This window comes from Lagenorhynchus albirostris, chromosome 1 (genome assembly GCF_949774975.1).
Source record: "Lagenorhynchus albirostris chromosome 1, mLagAlb1.1, whole genome shotgun sequence".
Taxonomy (NCBI): Eukaryota; Metazoa; Chordata; class Mammalia; order Artiodactyla; family Delphinidae; genus Lagenorhynchus; species Lagenorhynchus albirostris.
This window is the reverse complement of record NC_083095.1, coordinates 34400914-34419326: the sequence shown is the minus strand read 5'-3', so window position 1 is coordinate 34419326 and position 18413 is coordinate 34400914. Positions and strand designations below refer to the sequence as shown.

Here is an 18413-nt window from a genome sequence, read left to right as displayed (position 1 = left end):
GGCTGTTCAGCTTCCAGAAGAAAAGCCGCTTCCCAGCTCAGGGTAGGAAGGACAGGGAGGCACTTCTCAGCAGCAGCCCCACCTGGGCGGAGCCCGCTGCCAGTTTCGTACACACATGCGTAGACGGACAACTGTACGCCTGGACCCAGCAGATGTGTTGTACGCTGGCAGCTCACTCTTACCCAGTCTGCCAGGGCCCGTGCTCTGCTTACAGGTCCCACCAACTTTAAAGAGGTAGATCCTTGTGGTACTTCTGTGCGTAAAGGCCCTTGAGTGGGATTCGAACCCTATGTTGCATTAGGGTCTGGGGTTAGAGCCGCGGGGCATGCTGGGTGTTTGTGGGATGTGCTGGAGCACTTGATGAGGATGAGGGTTTTGGCTGCAGTCTCTGCTTTCTTTATGGTGACAGGACAAAGGCTCCTGTAGTCTTTTACCATTGCCTGGAAAAACTATGCCCGGGCATCTGTGAATGCCCAGGCATCTGTAAGGCTCTGTTACACAGTAGGCCTCTGGTTATATTTGTTGAAGAGAATGGCGGTTGGTGGGAGGGAAGTGGAGCTGGTGATGAGGGGCCATGGTTTTGAACTGGGGCCTGCCTAGCCTCTGGGGGGCCCCCTCAGATGTCCAGGCAATGGCGGCAGCATTCCATGGTTTGCTGCCCACGCCATGCTCAGAGCTACACCTCTGTCTGTGAGAAAGCCGCAGGCACCCTGGGTCCTGGGAGCATGAGGCCCCGCGGGTCCGCCTCCTGATGGACAGTCCCTCAACTCTGCCCCGCGGCTCTGCCCGAGTCCAGCCCTGACTGGACCTTGTTCCCTTCATCAGGGGCTTTTCTGACTTTCCTCTTTTGCCTCATGCAGATCTGCGATGCCATCTCCAAGTGGGAACAAGCCCTGAAGGAGCTGCACTCCGGAAAGTCTGAGGGTGGCACACGTGTCGTGAAGCTGATGTACAAGAACAGGTCCTGGGCACCGCCAAGGGGGACCAAGCATGAGGGCTGCTGCTGGGGTGCAGCTCATCACTCCCCCAGCTGGAGGCCTGTCCTGCACAGGCAGGGCCAGAGATATAACACTGCCTGCTGGTCAGTAGCTGGAGGCCCAGGCTGGCTCTGCTGGCCTCTGTGAGACCCTGGACAGCTCAGGCTCTCCGTCCCTGTACTGTGTCTGCACACTCACACATGCATGCACACACACACACACACACACCCCTGCCCCCCAAACAGACCAACTTCCTCAGGCGGCTGCATGTGTTACATCAGGAGAGGAAGATTTTGTCTGAGCACTAGATATTTAAGACTAAAGAATAAATTGCTCCTGGGAGCTTCCCTGGTGGCGCAGTGGTTGAGAGTATGCCTGCCGATGCAGGGGACACGGGTTTGTGCCCCGGTCCGGGAGGATCCCACATGCCGCGGAGCGGCTGGGCCCGTGAGCCATGGCCGCGGAGCCTGCGCGTCCGGAGCCTGTGCTCCGCAACGGGAGAGGCCACAGCAGTGAGAGGCCCGCGTACCAAAAAAAAAAAAAAAAAAGAATAAATTGCTCCTATATACCAGTTCCAGGAAATACAGAAGGAGAAATCCTGACTTATACCAATTTGACTCAGAAAATTCCATCCCAGTATGTCTCCAGGCAGATGATTTCCATTAGTCTCTTGGAATCTTAACTCATTTAGTTTCCTAATAAGCTATGATTCCAGGTACCAGATTCCCCTCACCAAATCCAGTAAGTCTTAACGGTGAATTCAGAACCGACCACATGCTACTGTTGCTATGGGACCTGATGGCCCTCTATCTGCTCTGTGTCATGCTTGGTTAAGTTTTTCTGGAGGCAGTGGAAAATAGGCTCACAGATGGTATAAAAAGAGTAGTTTCTTTTTTTCTTTGTAAATCAAGATAAACAGATGCAGAGACAGCTTCATCCGTTTGGGATCCCAGCTGAGCCCTGGCTTCTCACTCTCTCCCCTGTAGGCTGTACTTTCGGAGTCAAGTCAAAGGGGAGACAGAGCGAGAGCGCCTGCTGCTTGCCTCCCAAACTAGCGGAGAGATAGTGGCAGGGAGGTTTCCTGTCAACAAGGAGCTGGCTCTGGAGATGGCGGCACTGATGGCCCAGGTAAGGTTCTGTCCAGGAGTCAGGAGGGTCAGGAGACGTCTTGGACTCACAGGTGGAGTGCACCACACAGGCTGAAACAGGAGATTCTGCGGGTCCTGAGGTGCCAGAGAGGGCGGCCTTGCTGACTCCTTACCCAGCAGAGTGCCTCACTGCAGATCCAGGCTACGTGCAGAACTCTGGGCGTGGAAACCAGGGGCCTGGGTTTGAATCCTAGCCACCTTCCCGCTATGAGATCTTGGCCAAGTCACTTCACTTGTCTGTGCTGTAGTTCCCTTTTTCATATCCCGAAAACAAAAATACCTCCCTACCTGCCCCGACAGGGTTGTACTAAGTGTAATTCCTAGATAATGTATGTCATATAATGTATGTGGTTAAGTGTGTATTACAGCTGTCAAACATTGTAATGAGAACTAGGAAAAGGAACACACATTCACACTTTGACTCTTCTATTACCTTTAGGAGGCTGTCTTGCCAAAGGGATCTGGGATACCTTCATGGTTCCCGTAAGAAAGAGTCTGGATCTACATGCTGGAGAGGATGGGGAAATAATAACAGTGGATCTTTAATACAGTAAACACGTATTGAGTATGCTGTAGAGGGCCCTGTGCGAAACATTTTATATGTAGTACCCTACTTAGTTCTCACCCCCGCTTTATAGATGAGTAAACTGAAGCTCACAGAGTTTAACTTGATCATGGTTTCAGAGCTGGTAAATGGCAGAGCCGGGATTTGAGCCAAGCATCTGACTCTAATGGCCACATTTGGAACAGTCAGCTCTACTGAAGGATCTGTAGCATCTTCAATCCTGTATCCCATATTTTTGGATTAGGAGCCAGAATTTCTATAGTGTTTTCCCTTGTCTGCCACTAATTAACTGTATCTTTGGATAAGGCACTTAACCTCAGCTGCAAAAGGGAAGTTGATCTAGAAAATCTCTAATATTCTAGGACCCTAAGGTCATTTCTCTAGTGTCTGTGAAACTTGAGATAAAGGGTCTGTCTGTACACAAGAAGTGTTTTTTCACATCCATTCACACCTCAACAATAAAGGGATGAAATAATGGTTTATTTCACCTCTCTCAGCAGGCCCCCAACCCCATTCACGTCCAAATTCCTGATTTGTCCCTCCATGTGCTTCTACCACAGGTAGAGTATGGGGACTTGGAGAAGCCCATCCTGCCAGGACCTGGGGGCACACCCCCTGCCAAGGCTCTGCATCACCTCCAGCAGGTCCTAGACAGGTTCTACCCAAGGCGCTACAGACACGGGGCCCCCCTGGAACAGCTGAGGTAGGCTGCAAGGTCTTGCAGGGAGTCACCGTAGGGAGGCATGGGCTGCAGAGTTGGGGAAAACCTCAGAGCTGCAACAGAAACATGGCACCATCTCTCTCCATCCATCTAAACCAGGCACCTGGCAGATCAGCTGACCACGAAGTGGGCAGCACTGCAAGGCTGCTCCTCTCCTGAGTGCATCCGCATCTACCTGACAGTGGCCCGGAAATGGCCCCTCTTTGGTGCTAAGCTCTTTGCTGCTCAGGTAAGTGTGGGTGGTTTCCAGCCGAAGGAGTGGTTACCACACCCTCAGGAACTCCCTAAGTTTCTCCTGGATTCGGTCATGTTTTGAGCCAGTTCAGTCTGCAGCGCCCACCCGCAACCACTAGGGGTCACTATCTTTCCACCCATTTCTTGCCTACTCCAGCTTTCCCTGGTCCAGAGCAGTTGACTCATTGCTTCCGGGCCAGGGTTATTTCTGGGCCATCCTTAACTTTCCTTTATTGACTTCTTTCCCAATCCTACCTTTGAAAAAAAAGATAGGGTCAACTAATCCACAACAGAGTTCAGACTTGATATGATGTTCCTCTTGAGAATGTTTTTATTTTAAAAAAGTTTGAAAGAACAACGTGTAACCTAAAGAAATACATCTCTGCTGACCTGGTGCAGCCACAGAGGGATCTGACTACTCAGGCACCAGTTAATTTCTCCTGCTGGAAGGCCAGGTGGCTAAAAGTAATTTCAGATGGAACTTTTCTTCACTGGGTATCTGGTGTGCACGAAACTTTGTACGTAATCACAGTGTCCTATCCTCGAAGCTGGATCATGATCCTGTTCACTGAGGATACAGATTAGACAACAGACATTCACTCATTCATTCAACAAAGAATTGTTGAGCTCCTACTATATCTGAGGCATTGTGCTAGTTGTCTGAGGTGACAAGAGGTGAACAAATCAGACACGTCCTCGCCTTCATGGAGCTTCCCATCTAGTGGGGGACGTACACACTAATCAAATTTTCACACATACACTCTCTCTTTCTAAATATATATATATATATAATATATATAATTTTTTTAGAAGCTGTCACAAGTGCCATGAAGGAAACGTACAGGGGTGTTATAAAGGCATATAACATGGGGACCCACTTAGTCTGGAAGGTTGGGAGAAGCTCCTGAAAAGCGCCTCCCCAGGGTAGGAGAGACAGGAAATCTAGATTGCCCTACTGCAGCCCTGGTAGTGAAAATAGTCATTCTAGGACTTATCCACCAAATAGTCAGTTTTCTCCCTGGCAGGGCCTAAAGCCCTGCATTACTGTCTTCCTAATTATTTTACAGCCCCTAGGAGATTTACAGTCCCTAGGAGATTGGTTGAAGCAAGATGCAGCTTGCACTTAGGAGGGCCTGTGGGTGGAATGCTGTCAGTTTCTGAGAGCCAGGAAAAAACAGCCTGTTCTCCATGCCTGTGACAGAACAGCCAGGCTGGCCTCTGTTCTGGAACAGGAACAAAGTGTACTGTGTTCTGTACCATGGCAGGATGGGCTATAGGTACTACAAGAAAGTGATACTCGGGGTTGTTAGTAGGTGGCCAGAGCCCCAAGCCAGGTGCCTCCTGCCACGAGCAGCCTGTTTACTCCCGCATGCTATACAAATACCATCTTCTATGTTTTCCAAAAGAAAAAAGTTGGAAATCACTGCCTAGCAGATCCCTAGATGTGCCTTCTTCCTCAGAAAGCTCTAGTGGTTCAGAATCCCTAGCTGTGGATGTCTGATGGGATTTTCCTGTTCCCCCAGCCTGCGCAGCCGTCTTCCAAGGAGAACACTCTGGTGTGGATTGCGGTGAATGAGGATGGTGTCAGCATCCTGGACCACAACACCATGGTACGGGAGGATGAGGGCTGGCTTCTGACCCCTCCTTCTCCTGACAGTATCTTTTCTTCTTCTCTCTGGACTCAAAGGGCTGAGCTAAGTGACCACGGTTTTCCTTCCCCCACCCCCTGCCCAAGTACTGCTGTCCTCTAGTCTAGACACAGCTTGTAGACATTCAAAATGTAGATCTCCAAAGTGTGACCACTTCGGACTTCTCCCTTCCTGGTCTGGAAGAGACTGGGCATGCTGGTTCCTAGCTCAGGAGGCAGGTGGAGTGTTTTTCCAGAACTAACTGGATCTTTCCCCACAGCAAGTGCACGTCACTTATCCCTACTCTTCAGTGATGACCTTTGGTGGCTGCCGGGATGACTTCATGCTTGTGATTAGATCCACTTCAGACCAGAGCTCTGGAAAAGGCCACATTGAGAAGTTGATCTTCCGGATGGCTGCTCCCAAGGTGGGTCTGAAAGCTGCCAAAACATTTTACCCTGCTGTGGTCTGATGAGATGGGCTCGGAGCTTAGAAAGGAAACTGGGGTTATGACAGTACTCTAGAAGGGCCCTGCCCCAAATGAAACTTTTGGCCCTATCATCAGTACCCCAGAGGGTTCAGGTGGCGTCTCTACGGTCACTGCTGAGCTGGCAGGTGGGGGGGCTGGCGGGAGAGGGAACTCACTCTGGTTCAACTACTCTGCACTCCTCACGTTACCTTCCTCTGTTCTGTCAGCCACAGCACTGGACAGGCTTGAATGGGGGCCCTCTTGCTGCTGTCGTCCTTGCAGCAGGCCCAAGTGTTCTCACCTTGCCTTGGGCTCTGCTGTCCCGGCACTAGTCACAAGTGGGACACTCTGAACATGCTCCCCCTTCCCTGGGGTCCTAGGAACTGTTCACTTTAAGGGCCTTGTTCCTACTCAGTACAGGAAATGTTGATGCAAAAAATAACAATTGCAGAGACTCTGAAACCAAAGTTCTGATTTATAGTTCCTGGCTCCCTTCTGAGCAACTGGAAACCCTGTTGTTTTAACCCTAAAGCTGGAGTTCGCCAAACCACCTCCTCCTTTCAATACTGTCCCTGCCAAAGGAGAGGATATACAGAGCCTTTCCTCCAGGGAGGCTGCCTTGCCTTGTCTTGGAGACAGCCAGGGCGGAATGTTGGTCCTCCTGTCCTCAGGAGGTACTGGGCACCTCAGGACCTCCAGATGCCTATTTCACTAGGCCTCTGAGCCTCACAGGAACGATCCCCTTTGGACATTTCCTCCCAGGTGGGTATTTTAACTTAAGGGACAAACTGAAGCCCAGGAAGCTTATATAACCAGTGCAACAGCTAGTGAGTGAGAGAGCCAGGATTCAAGCCAAAGCCAGTGTTCAATTCCTTTGTTTCTCTCTCTCCTTAGATTGCAGAGGTGACCTTCATCATGGCCAGCTACATGAACCACTGCTCCACAACCGTGGACCCACCCCCCAACCCGCCTGCTGCCTGCCAGCCATGGGAACTGGATGGACGACAGCTCTTTGCTTCTGTTCCATGTGCTGCCAAGGGGCCAACGTTGCTGTGAATATTCCTCCTACCCCTTTCCCCACCACCACCTGGTGCCTCTGGGATTAGAGAGATGTATCCTCGGGTGCGATACTACTGTGATGGGTCTAACAGCCCCCTGCAGCCTGCCCCAGTTGTTCTGTGAAATGTGTATTTCAGTGTCCATGAAGCCTTTACTCTCTAGGTGCCTTACAGTGTTTCAGGGCCAACCTTTAAAAATCCAGACCCAGTATAAAAACCACTTTGTTTTCATAAGAATACTGAGCTCTGGATGCTGCCCAATTCTAGACACAGGGATGGCCCACTGTTACTGGTTACTGAGGGCATCAGTGCCGTAAGTCAGAATTTCCTGCACTGCTACTCTCAGGGAGACTAATATGTTTATGTTGTGTATGGTCCTCATGCAGGCGTTTATACTTGAAGTTTTCCCGACATCCCTGAACAGGGAAGGACTAGAATTTCCAATTCACCTGAACTCCAACAAAAGCTTAGAACTCACTAAGACTGGACTTCCTTTCCCATATGGGAAAGGTGTTGGCAGGGCTGGAGAAAAAGGAGGAGACTCACCTTTCCCCTTCCCCTGGTGCAAACGAGGAGGCATTGGCGGTGCCCTTCTGGGGCAGCGGCACCTGTCTCTGCAGGACAAGGCGCTATTCACCTGAGACTGAAGCTGTTCTCCCTCACGCTGGACCGTCAGCCCAACTGGGTACAGGCAAGGGCAGGGGCTAGGTCCAACCTGACCTCTCCCTGTCTCATTTTAACAACTGGACAGGGCTCAGTGAAGGCTGTGCTTACTACTGTAGGAGAAGGTGGTCGTCGCTTGTCCCCCTGCTCTTTGAAAAACCAAGCAAATGCATTCTGCGTTTTGCTGCTCTGTGAGGCCACCAAAGATGAGTCAGAAACAGAAGACACCCCTGCAGGCTCATGGGCCTGGATTTGCTCCTTAAGACTTCTGGCGAACTTGCGCTGGGAATGTTTGATGGCAGACGCACATATGCGTTATCTGTCCTAGCCTGAGAGCATCAGTTGAAAGTATCTTTCACCTTTTGTCTTCCTGACGATGCCAATATGCCCCCATCCCCGAGTGAGACCTTCTGTTGGATGCAGAGATGATCTTGTCTCCACCCTCCCTTAACAGGAAAAAAAAAAAAAAAGACGAAAGAGTTCATTTATACTCTGATTTTCCAACATTGAGGAAACTGAGTTTTATTTCATAGCTCTAAGGCAGTCTTATCATTTTTCGATAAAGTGCCAAACAAACTATATGGGTTTAGCAATAGCATCCAAGAACCAAGCCTTTAACCCCAGCAAAGTGTGTGTGTTGCACACTGTGAAAACTGCAAGGCTGGAACTAGTTTATCTGAACACCTCAGCTGCTGTAAGCTTCCCCTCTCTCACCCATTAAACTGGCAAGCATGATGAAAAAAGCAGCACATCAGAGTGTTTACCTTTTTTAAACGAACTTGACTTTGCCAGGCTGGCAATTTCATAGCTGCCTCCCATTTCTGTTCCTGCCTTTCCCCCAGCATTTGGGATTTAGCTGAGACATTTCTACCTCGACCAAGTCACATGTCACATGTCACATGTCCCACAGTCTCCTGAATAACCCCTCCAAGGCTGGTATAAAAGGCAGAAGTTACAGCTCTGGTTTTGTAATATCTTGAGTGTGTCTAAGGCAAATAAGGAATTATCATCTGGCCAGGAGTTAAAAAAAAAAAAAAAATCCCAAAGAAAAAGTAAGCAAGAATGGAGCTGTGTTCATATTGAATTTGGGGGTCAAGCTATTTCCCCCGCCCTGTCTTCTTCCCAACCCTTCAGGAATCCTCCCTTAGTTTATTAATTTTATATAGAAGAAACTGCCTTATAAACAAAGGCTTCTACAGTATGTATGTTTATCCTTCTTTAACATGTCTGGAAACCAAAGTCAAATTTCTGTCTGGCCTTTTATCTCACCCCTCTTGGCAAAAGAAGTTTTTGAAACCATAGACAATGCTGAGTAACAAGAGTATTAATGTGCTAGACACCCGTGACTGAAATGCCATGATCATGTTTGTCAATAAAAAGCAGCTGTCTGAACCAAGCAATTGTGTATGTTTTGGAAGGAGATCTGTTTATTAAGAGAATCATCATAAATTAACCCTGTACAGAACACAGGAGCTAGGTGGACAGAGACTAGTCTTTTGTAGGACATTTCTTCCTACTGACCAGCCCCTGAAGGGCTTGCTTTTTCTCTTAGCTTTTATACAGGGGTACTGTGCAGTTGAAAATTATCTTTCTCAAGAGATCTGATGTCAGTTTCCCATTGTCTTGCTCTACAAATTTCAACAAAAAGTAAACTTGAACGTGCTTAGGAATATCACAAAGTGCTCTTCGTCAACATTACTCCTGACATACTGTTTCCAGGTCTCCCCTCAGGTGGTAAACAAAATCTTACAAGCGGAACACTAAAATACACATAAATACTTTGCTCAACACCACACAGTAAGTTAGGCTTCCAGGCACCTGCTCTACGGCTCTGAGATCCACCGCATCCATACTGGTTCCTAGGACTGTGCCCACTTGATGGTTTAAAATACAGAAAATAAACCAGCCGCTGTGGCTTAGGAGTCATCTCCTCTGGAAAACAATACTGGCCTTCTAAACGCTGGGACTCACGGGCTCGTTGATGTGGCTTTCTGGTGTGCCAGGATGTCCTGGCAGCTTCTGTACACTTCAATCAAGCAGTCCAGCCGGGGCTTGGCACTCTGAATTCCAAAGGGCAGAAATGCAGAAATAAGATGAATGTAAAGTGCTTAGTGATATTGTGTCCATGTGCAACCTCAATCTCTCACCCACGACCAGGGGGTCTAAATGGTACAGGTGTGGGCTTCAGAGAGGCAGAAGTTCAGGCCTCACAGCATTTTCCTAGGAGGAATCCCTAACCAGGCCCACATCCCAGCCTGTGAACTGTGGAAGCAGGAGCTCGAAAGACAGTTTTTAATCTAAATTTCATGACCTCCACCTAAGACAAAGCAAGAAGAGTAACAAGGACAGACCCTCTTGGGAAGTATCACAAGCTGCGAAGCAGTTCCCAGAGACAGGAAGGGCAGTTTAATATGTAAATATTGAAAATTCTTTTGTATAATGAAATATAATACAACCAAATGAAAAGCCACAGAATAGGAAAAATATATGGGGAAAGCATATTTCATAACAGTGTGCTACCCAAAATATATAAATTGTTACAATGCATAATCACTATCTAGTATCTACTTGACTAATAGAGGAGATGGATAGTTTAAAACAGAAAATACTGATAGGTAGCACTTACAAGGAAATATGAAAAGTCTCTTTGTCATTTAAAGAGACACAAATTTAATAACTCTAAATTCCTTTCCCTACATACTAAACTAAAAAATAGCTAAACCCACTGTTAGCCAAGACTACAGTAAAACAAGTACAAATTCACAAAAGTATGGTAAGGTTGTCCAATCTCTGGAGCCAAATCTCAAACATGATTAAAATCTATGAAACTATTCATAAGCTTTAATAAAATAATTTTGAACTATAATGCAAAAGAATTTTAGCTTAGCTTCCTTAAATCCTTTGAAAAAGGAAGGGCAGTGAGGCAGAGTTAACTGCATACATAAATACTTTACATACCTATAAAATAATTGATTATAATCATGTTTGTATAAGTTTTGTGGTTTTTTTAAATTTTTTAACATCTTTATTGGAGTATAATTGCTGTACAACGGTGTGTTAGTTTCTGCTTTATAACAAAGTGAATCAGTTATACATGTACATATGTCCCCATATCTCTTCCCTCTTGCGTCTCCCTCCCTCCCACCCTCCCTATCCCACCCCTCTAGGTGGTCACAAAGCACCGAGCTGATCTCCCTGTGCCATGCGGCTGCTTCCCTCTAGCTCTCTATTTTACATTTGGTAGTGTATATATGTCCATGCCACTCTCTCACTTTGTCCCAGCTTACCCTTCCCCATCCCCGTATCCTCAAGTCCATTCTCCAGTAGGTCTGCGTCTTTGTATAAGTGTTTTTTTGTAAGAAAAAAACAAAAAATAATCTGAACATGATTTCAAAAGCTAGTAAATGAGGTAGCTAAATAAACTGATATTTGACATGATATAATTATTTAAAATAATAAGTATAATGGCCTTTGTAAATGCATGAAAATATGTATATTAAAAAAGCAAGGGGGCTTCCCTGGTGGCACAGTGGTTGAGAATCTGCCTGCCAATGCAAGGGACACGGGTTTGAGCCCTGGCCCAGGAAGATCCCACATGCTGCGGAGCAACTAAGCCCGTGTGCCACAGCTACTGAGCCTGAGCTCTAGAGCCTGCAAGCCACAACTACTGAGCCCACGTGCCACAACTACTGAAGCCTGCGCGCCTAGAGCCCGTGCTCCGCAACAAGAGAAGCCACGACAATGAGAAGCCCACGCACCGCAATGAAGAGTAGCCCCCGCTCACCGCAACTAGAGAAAGCCGGCGCACAGCAACAAAGACCCAACTCAGCCATAAATAAATAAATAGATAGATAGATAAATAAATGTATATATATATAAAAACAAGACACAAAATAGTGTATAAAAGTCTGTATAGATCAATAACATCTATGTAAAATCGCGTACTGGCAGACTGACGGAGTCAAAGCAGATGAATGATTACCTACAGGCAGAAGTTGCTATATATATGTTTTTATCTCTAAAATTTGTATAAATTCATAATATTTCTGAAAGCCTTATTTGCCTCAGAAAGGAATTTCTGAAATAACTAAAATCCTAATTCTCAGTAAAAATACCCCTCAGGTATCCTCAAATACTCTTGACAACAGAAGTTCACATTCCTACTGAACATAAGAAGCCGTGGATATGCAGAGAGGAGGGGAAAGGTAGAGGATTTCTTTGCAGAAGAAACAAGTATTCTATGCTCACCTGGAAGAGAGGTACTACTTGGGATATCCCATGTGGTTCCATTGGATCCTTCAATAAAATGCAGAGGTAGTAAATCACCTTCTGCTGTAAGAAAATAAACCAAATAGCAGAGATCTAAGTAAAATTCAGTTTTCTTTCTCAAGGGAAGGCTTAAAACTTTTTCATACACTTGAAAAAGAATGCATTTGAAGTGAGGGAGAAGTATATTCTCATTCTTTAGATTAAAAAAGACAAACCAACAACAAGCAGAGATGACTTTGAAGCAGGGCTAGAAAATAAAGATGAAATGCTGACTCCCTATCCATAAAAACCTATAGTATCTCTTTAAAAATAAAGGACATATGTTTTCAATACAAGTTTCACTTTTATGGCTTAAGGACATGTCAGCCAAAAAGAAAACACTACAGGTACTGGAACAGAGAGCCCTCAAGTTTAATTCTGTGACATCAGTTACTTTACGCATTAAGACTCAGTTTAGATCCAGGCATACCCCATGTGCTGCCTCATCCAGAGAGGCCTGTAATGACTTAAATACTTACCATGTAAATAGCCTCATTAATGACAACATCGTTCACCTGGCCCATCTCAATGAAGGTGGTGCTTTCTTTGCCTGAGGCGTAGGATGAGGTCATCTGGATGCCAAGGGAATCAATGATTAACAGAGTCTCGTGATCAATCTTCACAAAATGGAGGTAACCAAGCAGGCCTAAGAGAGTGATGAAGATGGCAGCAGAGAGGATCATGCTGTTCTGAAGAGAGCCAGACACAGGCGGCAAGGTTACCAAGTGGTCCTCCACATACAGCTCTGCTATTTAATACGTCAACTCCAGGCAATGTGGAAAAAAGCCTTTGTTCTGTTGTGAGGTGAACAGATAGGAAGAACATGCACGGAGGAAGAGGAAACTACTTTTACTTGGGCTCTGTAATGCTACGAAAGCATATGATAAAATACATCCAGACAACAAATGGATAGGTCTCGGGAGGCGAACCTCCATCAGCAAAATACCCATCACACCGCTTTCAGAGATTTTTCTTCCAAAATTGCAACTTAAGGACTCAGATCTTTTCTTCTCATGCTCCATGAGTAAGATATGTAGGAAAATCGCAGACTGGAGAGTAATAAAATGCTTAGCACAGTGTAGCAGATAATACTCAACAGCCGCTCCTCCTTCCTAATAGAAGTTGGAGGGAATCATGATTGGTTCCCACTCCTGCCAATGATTGGTTCAGAAATGGACCTATGACACAACTCTAGCCAATGAGATGTGAGGGGAAGTCGGCTGGAGGGGTTTCTGGAAAACTAAGTCCATCTCAAAAAAGAGATCTAAGGAAGAGAAGGCCCCTTCATCCTGAGGTTTTGATGCCTGAAAACCAACTACGTGGCCTCTGCCAAACCATGTGGAAAGCTAGGCTGAGGACAGGTAAAGTACATCAAGGGCGGAAGAGCAGTAAGATGAAAAAAGTAAAATCAACAGAGCCTCTTAAGCCCTCTAGAGCCCTCCTTCGTCCTGACTTCTTGTTTTGTTAAATAATAAAGATCTTACTATTTAGGGTTCTTTTAGTTGTTTTGGGTTGTGACTGACTAATGTGTTAAGGCTGACTGACTAGATGAAATGACTGATGTGTTAAGGGCCCCCAAAATGGTATTTACTTCTTTGATTCTAAGACACATCTACAACCTTCTAACATTTCTGAAGTTGAAGTGTGTTTTTCTATCAAGGTATGTTGCTTTCATGTGGCACTGTTTTCCCTTTTTTTTCCAAAAAGCTATTTAGAAGGATGACACAGGAAAAAAATCATCGATGATCTAGAATCAAGAGACTCACTAATTTACGACTGTCATTCCTTGAGCATAGGAAGTGTTTTATTAATTTTTATTACTGACAAGATACCCTCTTTGACCTAACTCTAGTCAAGCTCTTCTAAGTGCTGGACCTTGGTGTCCATTCTTGTTGGGCCTGCATTGTCCAACAAGTTGTAACAAGAATCTTGCTGAGTTTAAAGAAGACCCTTACCCTTGGTATCTAATCACCGTGGCCTGCCTTCAGCCAGAATCCTGTCAAATCAATTTACCCAGAATCCCCCTTTACCCCTGATGTTTCTTTTTAGTAATTTTCCATCCACTGACCCCTGACCCTGCTCCTTAGCTATACATTTCCACTGGTCCCTGCTATATTTAGAATTGAGCCCAATTCAATACTTAAGTCTCTTTTCTCCCATTGCAATAGTTTCTGAATAAAATCTGTGTTTACTGCTTTAACTACTGACCAGCTCTGGTTTTCCTTGAAGGTACCTTTCGACTTCTTTCTACATAACACATAGTTAACTGTTAGATCAGGAGCCTGAAAACTATTTGGGCCTGTGATATGTGTTTGTCTGGTCCACCTTAAGCTAAGAATGTTTTTTACATTTTTTAAAGGGTTGATAAAAAGAAAGAGAGAAAAAGAAACAGAAGAATCTGAGACAGAGACCTGAAAGCCTAAAATATTTACTATTCGACCTTTTAAAAATAAGTTTGCTGACCTCTGTGCTAGGAAATTATTTGTTGATTAACAAATGAAGGATGGAGAAATCTATGTGCTGGGTCTCTGATGACCCAGAAATATCTACTTTGAGCTAATTAAATGTCTAGTATCTAGTACAGTGTCTTGTACATAGTGTGAACTGAATAAGCATTATGGAAGAATAGAGAGATAAAATTCAGTTCTGACCCTTACAGATTTATTAGAGGCAAGATTAACATATATAAAATCCTTTTGGAGAATACTATGATTCTGACTAGAAGTGACTAAGACAGGATTAAAAGGGAGAGAGAGAAAGCCAGAAAGAGAGACATTAAAGCACACAGGAATATCCTATGAAGACTTCCAAGGAAGCAGGATTTAACTGGTGCAAAGGAGGTGGTGGTTACTGACAAATATACTTAGCTGAGAAAAGGAAGGGGGAAGGACATTCCAGGTTGGAATAAGTAAGGTAAAAACCTAGAATTCTAATAGAACTGTGAATTCAAAAACTGGGAGGAAAGAAGGGATGAAGAACAGTATATACTTAGGGGATTTGATCCATATCAGCTTTTCTATAAAGTAATCCCTGCCCAAAACTTCATTACCCCTGCATTTTTTATACTTCATTTTTCTTTCTGAAATTCTATCTGACAGTTCAATATTCGTTTTGGGTTGAAGTTTAGCCACATGTTTTAATGAATTCCTTCATCAGATTTCTTCTCATCCTAGCTGAGATTCAGTAATTAGTAGTTTTGAATAGGAGGAAAAATAAGAAATTTTGGTACACAGAGCCCTTAAGAAGTGTTGCAGTGGAGTTTAAAGGAAGATAAGGTTACGGAGCCCTGGACATTTGTTGAGGGTAAGTGGGATATACCAGGATGAGAGGTGAGTACAAAAGGGAGCTGGCGTAAACACAAACTTCTATTTAAAAATTTTGCCTAAGCAAGCCCCCTGCAATGAGGAGACATCATGGTATAGTGGGAAAAAAATGGTTTCAGAGTCAGACAGCCCTGGGTTTGAAGCCCCCGTACGCCATTTACTAGCTTTATCACTTCGGATAAGTTATTACTCTTTCTGAGTCTTGGTTTTCTTCTAAGGTTGAGATGAGGCATTCAGTAAAGCAGTTGGCACTCAGTGGGCATTTAATAAATACCTGTTCCCTCCTCCTCACATGACTACCTGACCAGAGCTCAGGCTAGTATTGATACTCAACTATTTTATATATGAAATCTTCCTGGGGGGAGGAGGAAGGACTGTCTTGGCAACTTAACCATTTTGATTGACTTATGAACAAACTTTTAGATACAATTTGGTACAAATTAGGGCATATATTTTGCATATACCTATACTACTAGATTACCATGCTCTGAAATATGCTCTGATGGCAAAAAAAAGCAAATGGATGCAGTATCGAAAACAATACCCAAATTATAGAAATAAATAGCCTTGCTGTATTTCAGCTCTGGTCAGACCACTCCTGAAATAATATAGTCCACACAGGACACTAAATATGAAACTAAATTCATCCTGAAAAGGGCAATTAGGATGATTCCTTTTATTTTAGGGCTGTCACAATGCTACTACATGTGACCCTCACAATGCTGTGAAGTTGGTGTGGCAGATATTAATTCCATTTTAGAGATGTGAAAACTGAGGCTCAGAAAATAGGAATGAGTCTGGAAATTGAGCACAGAAACCACTCCTCTCCGTAATTTCACAATTCTTTAGAAAATACTTGAAGTTGGGGAAGGGATTTGGGGGGGGGGGGGTTAGATTGCCTTGAAAAAGAGAGATTAGGAAGAACTATCAAACAATTAACTTGCACACAATTCTTGTGATTTACGGAGGCAAAGACAGTTTCTAGAAGACTGTAAAAGGTATTGTTAGCAGTGATTCCTCTGAGGGGTGAAAGTTATGGATGAGGACCTTGGAACTGAATTACTATGAGCATGTACTACGGAGAGTACATGGAAGTTAAAGTTTTAGGCTGTCCTGCAAGGACTAGATGTATGCTGGGTGGAACCACGGAGCAGAGCAGCGACCCAGGAGGGGGATAAAGTACAGGAGCACAAACTTCACTAAACGTAAGGAAGAGAGCTGTCCAGCAGCGGAACGGCGTCCCCAGAACCAGCGAGTTTCCGCCCTCCAGGCCCCACGATCGCAGGAGGGTCCGGCGAGAGGTCTGGGCTCGACCCTAAGGCCCCAATGACCCTTCGAAACCCGAGACCCCGACTCAGATCGCGGGAAGAGGCCGGCAGGCCTTACCTCGCAGAGTGTGAAGAGTCCGTAGGCCGCTAGCCACACGCTGCAGGTGACAGCGGTGAGCGAACGCAGGGTGATCCGAGGGCAGCTGAGGCAGAACTCCAGGCAGGAAGGGGAGTAGAAGCGGCGCTGCAGGGCCAGGCGGCCGCCACAAATATCTGAGAAGCTCTGCTCGTCCTCCATGGCCGGCTCGCCCACACCAGACCGGGCCGCGCCGCTCTAGCGCGCCCTCCAGCGTCCTCTCGCCGGCTCTGGACTCACTTCCCCGCATCGGCGTTGGCCACGCCCCGCCCCAGGCTGCGCGCAGCCGCAGTTTCGCGCCGACAGCCCCCAAGGCTCTCTGGGTTTTCCACGCCCGGACCTCCAGAGATTTGTGGGGGGGCCAACGTCTGAGCGGACAGGTTAAAACCGCTATTAACGTGCTTTCGCTCTACAAACTGAGTTTGATTTCCAAGCCAGAGTACGCCCCAAGGAGGCAGTCCGCAGGTATTCGTTCATTTCACTCATTCATTCATTCATTCTTTGATTCCGGTGCCAGCTAGTTTTAAGTGCAGGGGCTGCTTGGGCACTTTCAATGGGCAAGTAAGTCTCTGGGGAAAGACATCAGAGCCCCAAGGATAAGGAGCCAAGACTGGTCTCGGGATGCTCTGGAGGAAGAAATTGCCGGGAAGGAGGACCAGGAAAGACAAAGCCCCCGAGGCTGGAACAAGTTTGGCTTATTGGAGGAATCAAAAGGTCAGAGAGGCCGACGCATGGGGAATGCAGTTGGAAGTTGGGGAGGTAGGTAGGGGCCAGATCCAGGAGGGTCTTGTAGGGCCCGTAGGGAGTTTGGATTTCACTGTCTAGTTTTCTCTCCCAGACCACTGTGCAGAGCATTGAGAAGGCAGACAAGTCCTGGCTGGGAGGGTTAGCAAGAGGGGAAGATGCAGAAGGTATGGATGGATAATAAAATTACTAAACTCATGACTACTAGTGACCTGTGGGTTCCCCTTTTTCTTTTTTTGGGATGTGGCCCAAGAGTGCCTGTGTGGCCCGTTAAAAGAGTTATGGTGCTTCAGCCCTGAGGCAGCATCGTGTATTAAAGAATTTGTGTATAAAGATAAATGGCATAAAGGCCTCACCAACTTTGTGTTCCGATGAAAGTCAGGTTCAGCTTCTCCATCTTCATCCAGGATTTTGTTTTCCTTTTTTTTACTTTTCCTAAAGGATTTTCTTCAAGCATTGTTTTGTTTTTCCAATTTTATTTTTATACCCTGAATCTTACCAAGCAATACACCCCTTTTTGTTTTTGTAAATATCATGCAAAAGTGATGTTTGCTTATTGTGGAAAATTTGAAAAATACAGAAAAGAAGAAAAATTTTAAACCATCTGTATTTCCACTACTCTGAGATAAACAGGGTTGATGTTTTGGGGAAACCACCAGGCCTGGAGCTCTTAACTTGCACTTCACAGATAAAATCAGAGTTTCATCTTTAGTTTCATTAACTTATAATTGAAATTTAACATTTCTTTTGATTATGAATTAGGCAACAAACCAGTTAGTATTAGCAATACTTGTGATTTTTGTCACCAATAGAAACCATAGATATCTTTATCTCACAATAATTATCTCAAAATGTCATTTCCACTCATCACTACTTCAAAATTGCAGTAATTATTCGACCAGCTACTAGATCTTCTAATTTAATGTGTCAATAGAGACACCTATTACCGTAAGACATTTTTAAAATATTTTGATAACAGTATTTTAATTCAGTTGGTTTTCTTTGAAATCCTATGTATTTTATTCATTTAAAAACATTATTGTGATAAGGGGTCCATTAGGTTTACCAGACTTACAGAGGATCTGTGGCACCAAAAAACGTTAAGAACCTGTGCAGGCTCAGAAGTTTCACAACTCTAGAGTCATAGAAAGAAAAAAAGACACCTAAATAT

At 45.3% G+C, this 18413-nt stretch overlaps 3 protein-coding genes across 6 annotated transcripts in view; 2 read left to right on the top strand and 1 right to left on the bottom strand.

The window, feature by feature from the left end:
- The window catches only part of PLEKHH1 (pleckstrin homology, MyTH4 and FERM domain containing H1), a 53071-nt gene extending 44212 nt beyond the window's left edge, over positions 1 to 8859 (top strand). For both annotated transcript variants that reach the window (XM_060140698.1, XM_060140689.1), the window contains 7 exons: positions 861 to 961; positions 1964 to 2105; positions 3251 to 3393; positions 3511 to 3640; positions 5169 to 5255; positions 5554 to 5700; positions 6637 to 8859. In XM_060140698.1, coding sequence (XP_059996681.1) covers positions 861 to 961; positions 1964 to 2105; positions 3251 to 3393; positions 3511 to 3640; positions 5169 to 5255; positions 5554 to 5700; positions 6637 to 6798 — 912 coding nt within the window. In that variant the 3' untranslated portion in view covers positions 6799 to 8859. The remainder of the gene's footprint in view (positions 1 to 860; positions 962 to 1963; positions 2106 to 3250; positions 3394 to 3510; positions 3641 to 5168; positions 5256 to 5553; positions 5701 to 6636) is intronic.
- PIGH (phosphatidylinositol glycan anchor biosynthesis class H) lies at positions 3959 to 16738 on the bottom strand. Of its 3 annotated transcripts, XM_060140731.1 has the most exons (6): positions 16481 to 16738; positions 12251 to 12460; positions 11712 to 11795; positions 9435 to 9523; positions 7823 to 7909; positions 3959 to 4213 (listed from the first exon to the last, which is right to left on the bottom strand). In XM_060140731.1, the coding sequence occupies exons 1-6, from the start codon at positions 16658 to 16660 to the stop codon at positions 4117 to 4119; spliced, it is 747 nt and encodes a 248-aa protein (XP_059996714.1). In that variant the 5' UTR covers positions 16661 to 16738; the 3' UTR covers positions 3959 to 4116. The 3 variants fall into 3 exon arrangements, with proteins under 3 accessions (XP_059996714.1, XP_059996734.1, XP_059996725.1); XM_060140751.1 differs by lacking the exons at positions 3959 to 4213; positions 7823 to 7909 and having other exon boundaries at positions 8864 to 9523; positions 11712 to 11792; positions 16481 to 16736; XM_060140742.1 differs by lacking the exons at positions 3959 to 4213; positions 7823 to 7909 and having other exon boundaries at positions 8864 to 9523; positions 16481 to 16732.
- Positions 16609 to 18413, top strand: part of ARG2 (arginase 2) — a 43290-nt gene continuing 41485 nt past the window's right edge. The window contains exon 1 of the mRNA XM_060140719.1: positions 16609 to 17212. Within this exon, the coding sequence (XP_059996702.1) occupies positions 17120 to 17212 (93 nt within the window). The 5' untranslated portion in view covers positions 16609 to 17119. The remainder of the gene's footprint in view (positions 17213 to 18413) is intronic.

Excerpts from the sequence above, each read along its gene's own strand:
- PIGH (XM_060140731.1), bottom strand. The coding sequence starts at position 16,660 with ATGGAGGACGAGCAGAGCTTCTCAGATATTTGTGGCGGCCGCCTGGCC. Across the intron at positions 11,796-12,250 it reads TTAATGAGGCTATTTACATG|CAGAAGGTGATTTACTACCT; the intron begins GTAAGTATTTAA and ends ATTTTCTTACAG. Across the intron at positions 7,910-9,434 it reads AAAGCCACATCAACGAGCCC|GGAGGGTGGAGACAAGATCA; the intron begins GTGAGTCCCAGC and ends TTTCCTGTTAAG.